This window comes from Arachis ipaensis, chromosome B02 (assembly GCF_000816755.2).
Source record: "Arachis ipaensis cultivar K30076 chromosome B02, Araip1.1, whole genome shotgun sequence".
NCBI lineage: Eukaryota > Viridiplantae > Streptophyta > Magnoliopsida > Fabales > Fabaceae > Arachis > Arachis ipaensis.
The window spans coordinates 108,198,115-108,202,866 of record NC_029786.2 but is presented as its reverse complement, the minus strand read 5'-3'; the positions used below and the strand labels follow the sequence as shown (position 1 = coordinate 108,202,866).

General features: G+C 30.3%; 1 protein-coding gene across 1 annotated transcript; it reads right to left on the bottom strand.

Annotated features, from left to right (window-relative positions):
- Window positions 3,022-4,307, bottom strand: LOC107626452 (thaumatin-like protein 1b). The gene is made up of 2 exons (XM_016329332.2): window positions 4,162-4,307; window positions 3,022-3,873 (listed from the first exon to the last, which is right to left on the bottom strand). Exons 1-2 carry the CDS (start codon window positions 4,223-4,225, stop codon window positions 3,197-3,199), a joined length of 741 nt encoding a protein of 246 aa, XP_016184818.1. The 5' UTR covers window positions 4,226-4,307; the 3' UTR covers window positions 3,022-3,196.

The following is a 4,752-nucleotide window of genomic DNA, read 5'->3' as shown; positions in this document are numbered from 1 at the left end:
TTTGTTTAATTCGTTATTTTTTGAATTAATTGGATTCAGTTGTTTAACCCAAAATTTAAATAAGTATAATTTTAAAGATAAAAGTTCATTAGTTTTAATAGATAAATGAGTTGTTCTGATAAATTTGACCTATTTTAACGGTTCTAATAAGATATAATAATATTATTCGATTTATATAAATAATTTTATTTAAGGGTAAAAAACCCAAATGAGCCAAGGAGAGCTCATTTTTACTCAAATCCGCCAAAACAAATTTTGATACATCAATCCACCAGAACACATTTTTATATAATTCGAATCAATAGGATTCGAATTAGCTTTGCACATAATTCGAATTGAATCAATTCGAATTATGACCAAATACTCTTTCTACGTAGTTCGAATCAATTAGATTCGAATTAAGCATGCAAGGTTCGAATTATATCAATTCGATAATAATATAAATATTAAATATGTTAATATTAAAAAATAAATGATTTTTAAAAAATAGATATAGTGGTAATTATATAAAATCTAATTTAAAAGATACAAAGACTCGAGAGTATAATATTAAATTGGTTTAGTAAAAAATATTAGTAAGTTAAATAATTAAGACATAAATTTATTACATAATAAAAAATAGGTGAATTCTACTCTACCATTTCTAAAATAAAGGGTAAATTACCCCTTGTGACATATACCGTGATTATTCATAAATTATTCTTCTACCAGAGTTTCAAGATTTACATTATCTTCTATTTTTTTTTCAATTGATGCGATGTTTCTCTTGAAACTTGATAGTAGTGTCATTTTCATAATCTGCACCAAATACACCTCTTCTTCTCCAATTTTAAAACCATAATTCCTCTCAAATCCAATCACCATTTCCAATATATTAGGTTAGAATTTTGAATTTGTTCGTATGCTTTCAATCTCCCATTTCAACGAGCACATCTATTAATTTTTCAGCTCTCTTCTTCTTAAGATTTTCTTCCTAGTATTTTTCTTAAAATTCAGTCAGATCAACAATGATATTCCTCTTCAGATAACCAACACTCGTACCCTTTTATAACTATATAACAAAAACAAACCAAAATATTAGTTAATCATAAAAACAATGAGTCAATAATTATCATCTTAGGATTTTTATTATCTGAATAATAATTGAAAAATAATTTAAGAGCAATTAAAGATAAAAAATAAAATAAAGTACCTTGGTGTCTCTTTTCACACACCAATTACTATCATTTTTAACTAATATATCACAAATTTCTATCAGTTTTTGAGCTCTCTCGTTTTTAGGATTTTCTAGCGACCGTATTAGAGATATCAATTAAATTTGACGATCTCATTTGAACTTTGAAACTCTGGTTGAAAGATAATTTATCAATAATCACTGTATATGCCACAAAGGATAATTACTTTGAATTACAATATGAAAGTAATTCGAATCAACTCGACTCGAACTCCCCTAAGCCACGTGCTCTATATAATTCGAATTGATATAATTCGAACCTTGCATGCCTAATTCGAATCTAATTGATTCGAACTACGTGGGAAGAGTATTTGGTCATAATTCGAATTGAATCAATTCGAATTATGTGCAAAGCTAATTCGAATCCTATTGATTCGAATTATATAAAAATGTGTTCTGGTGGATTGATGTATTAAAATTTGTTTTGGCGGATTTGGGTAAAAATGAGTTCCCCTTGGCTCATTTGGGTTTTTTACCCTTTATTTAATGAGATAAGATTTTATTGTTGTGGTATAATTCATGATAATTTATTTTTATACACTAAAATATTTACTTATTACGTTTTTTGTACCTACCGTTGGTGATCTCAGTCATATACTTTTTTGGTGAGGTATATATATCAGTCATTATATTTATGAGAGAGTAATAATTAAGGACCATAACATAAAGAAGAAGCACCCCAAGTCTAAAATAAACGTATATCATGTCATCATTATGATTGAAAAACAAAAAATGATTTGTATTATATATGAACCGACTCCAAATCAGTCAAGAATAGAACAACTTAATTAATTATAAATATAGTAATTAGTTTTATTTATTTATGATTTAAAATATTGGTTATTAAATGTTTCATCATATTCAAATTATGAGGAGATACGTTCAGTATCATTGCAATGTGAATCACGGAAACTGATTCAATTAGCTTCCGTCTCTTCACTCTCCTTCCCTCTTCAGATGCCTAAAACATGATAAATCAGAAAACAGATTCAGAACCATCCTATTTACAAAGAAAAGAAATATCTTAATGCCTAGCATAAGCATCATCCACGTAGAGGTTTTGGATTCACCCCGAAGTATTTGGCTAGTTTTTTGCTGAAACCATCTTGATTCCCTAGCATTATTGTATTTCATTATATATATATCAATTCCGTTACGTTATCAACAACATTTCTGTCAACTTCTACCAACTCTTATTTATGATGGTATTTAATGGAAGTGTCTTTGTGGATGTATCTAATAAAAATGTCTTTTTTATGGCTGTATCTAATGAAAATGTCTTTATAAATATATTTTCTGAATGTGTCTCTGCTGTAGCATTATACACAGTATTATTACTCTTGCTCCCGTCGGGATAAATTTGACCCCTCCCCCTGTTTCCGCCTACATATATTGGATATTTTAAGAAGTGAACATCTTTCTCGGTAGCGGGATTATTTCCGTTATTTAAATCGCATATCTCCATCACTTGTCGTGATTTATCATTCAATGAATGACTGAAAAAAAGATCCGCGGGTTAGGTTAAATTGGAAAGTTTGTTTGCATTAACTATATATCATATCGATTTTGGAATCAACTATATAACTTTGATAATGAATTACTACTGACTAACATACAAAAATCCTAATAAAGACAACATAAATAAATACGTTACACCTCATGCTTAGCTTGGACATGTTCATTTGTATCGTACAATATTGAAAGAGTAATACTTAAGTTAGTATCATCACATAAACCAAACAAGGTATAACACTATAATAAGATTTTATTATTATTGAAAATCACTATATATATTATTAATACAATAATGCAATCACAAAGGGACGTGATTATTATTATTAGTATTATTATTTTTTTATCCAGTATAATAATTGTGTGCACTTATTTTTTGTCAAGTATAAATAAGGCACAACAATTAGTTATTAAGATCTATCCCTTTCTAGCTACTCAAAGCTATAATATTTAAGGACAGAATGTAATGGCATAATTAGGGTTTCCAGAGCAAGTGAAAGTGCTCCTAAGATCATCATAAGCATAGCTATAAGCATTAGGACACTGTTGCTTGAAGAATTTAGAGTAGTTTGTTGGAGGGCAAGTTGGTTCAGTGTTGTGACTACCAGTGCAACAATACTCAGGTTTGCCAAAAGCTACACAAGCACTCTTGCAACCGACAACGTTTCCCTTGGAGCCTTTCACTTGCAATTCACTCGGGCAAGCGCGGTTAATATTAGCCTGGCAACTCGAGGTCTTGCAAGTGCCTCTACCTCCTTGGGTGCTAACCGAAAGAGGTAGGTTATATCCGTCCACATTACTAACATCGTAGAAGTCTTGACCACCGTTAGCTGCCACAGTAATTTCTACTAGGGTTGCCGGTGTGGCTCCACCGTGGCCATTGCACGCAACTTGGCCAGTGCCACAGTCGCCAGTGGCGCAGGTAAACTTTCCGCCGTTGTTGGAGCAACCAGTTCTACCCCAGAACCTACCAGACCATGAGGATGGAAGGTTCAAGGAATTGGTTGCTCCAGGTGCCAATGTGAAACCAGTTTGTGACAATTGCGCCTTTTGAGAACCAGTTAGGGTTCCTGGCCATACAGTATATTGACATTTATTCGTGAAGGTAACCCTAGCTCCTTGTGCCACTTCATAGAAAACCAAAATCAAGAGTTATTTAATCATGTACATATATATATAATTTTGCAGTAATATTAGGAAGACAATAATATAAAATTATCTTATTACATATTTATTACATCTAATACTATGTATTTATACAAATATAAAATAAGACAATTTTAAGTTGATTTAAGCTAATTTTTATCATTTTTCAAATATTTCTGATAATCTTGATGCTTGATCATGTGATAATTAAGAGGCACTAGTAGTCCAAAAGAAAATGTGATGAAAAAATACATGAAAATTAAACATACCAGAAGCAAGGAATAATGCAAAACCAAGGAAAAGAGAAATAACACGGGTGATGATGATCGCCATTGTTGGTGAAATTGGTGATTGATTTCTTCTTGTTATGATGCTATGGTGTGTGAAGTATGTGCTAATAACAATTAATGTGCCTTGCTATTTATAGTAATTGAAGGTTGAATTTTCAATTTTGTGAAATTAATTAATATAATGCCATATTGATGACTATGAGTTAGTCCATGGCTGCTGCTGACCGCAATATATATATATATGTATAGAAACTTATCCATTGTGCATATTTTCTTATTTTCAACATGGTTTTCTGGAAGAAGAAATCTTCGTGTTAATCTTTTATTATGACGTGTTGTAAAATTTTTTTTTCCTCTCAAGTTTCTGTTGTTAGGTTTTTCTCCAATAATAGTTTTGGTTTCACATGCATAAGTGAGTTTTTTTTTTTCTTTCAATGAACTCATAAATAAAACTAAAGTCCGATTTGTTCGTTGTAACTTTTAATCTTTAAATAAAGAATGACTAGATAAAAACAAAGTAATATACGAAAAGAAAAAAGAATAGTAGTAATGGATACTATAGAAAAAGAT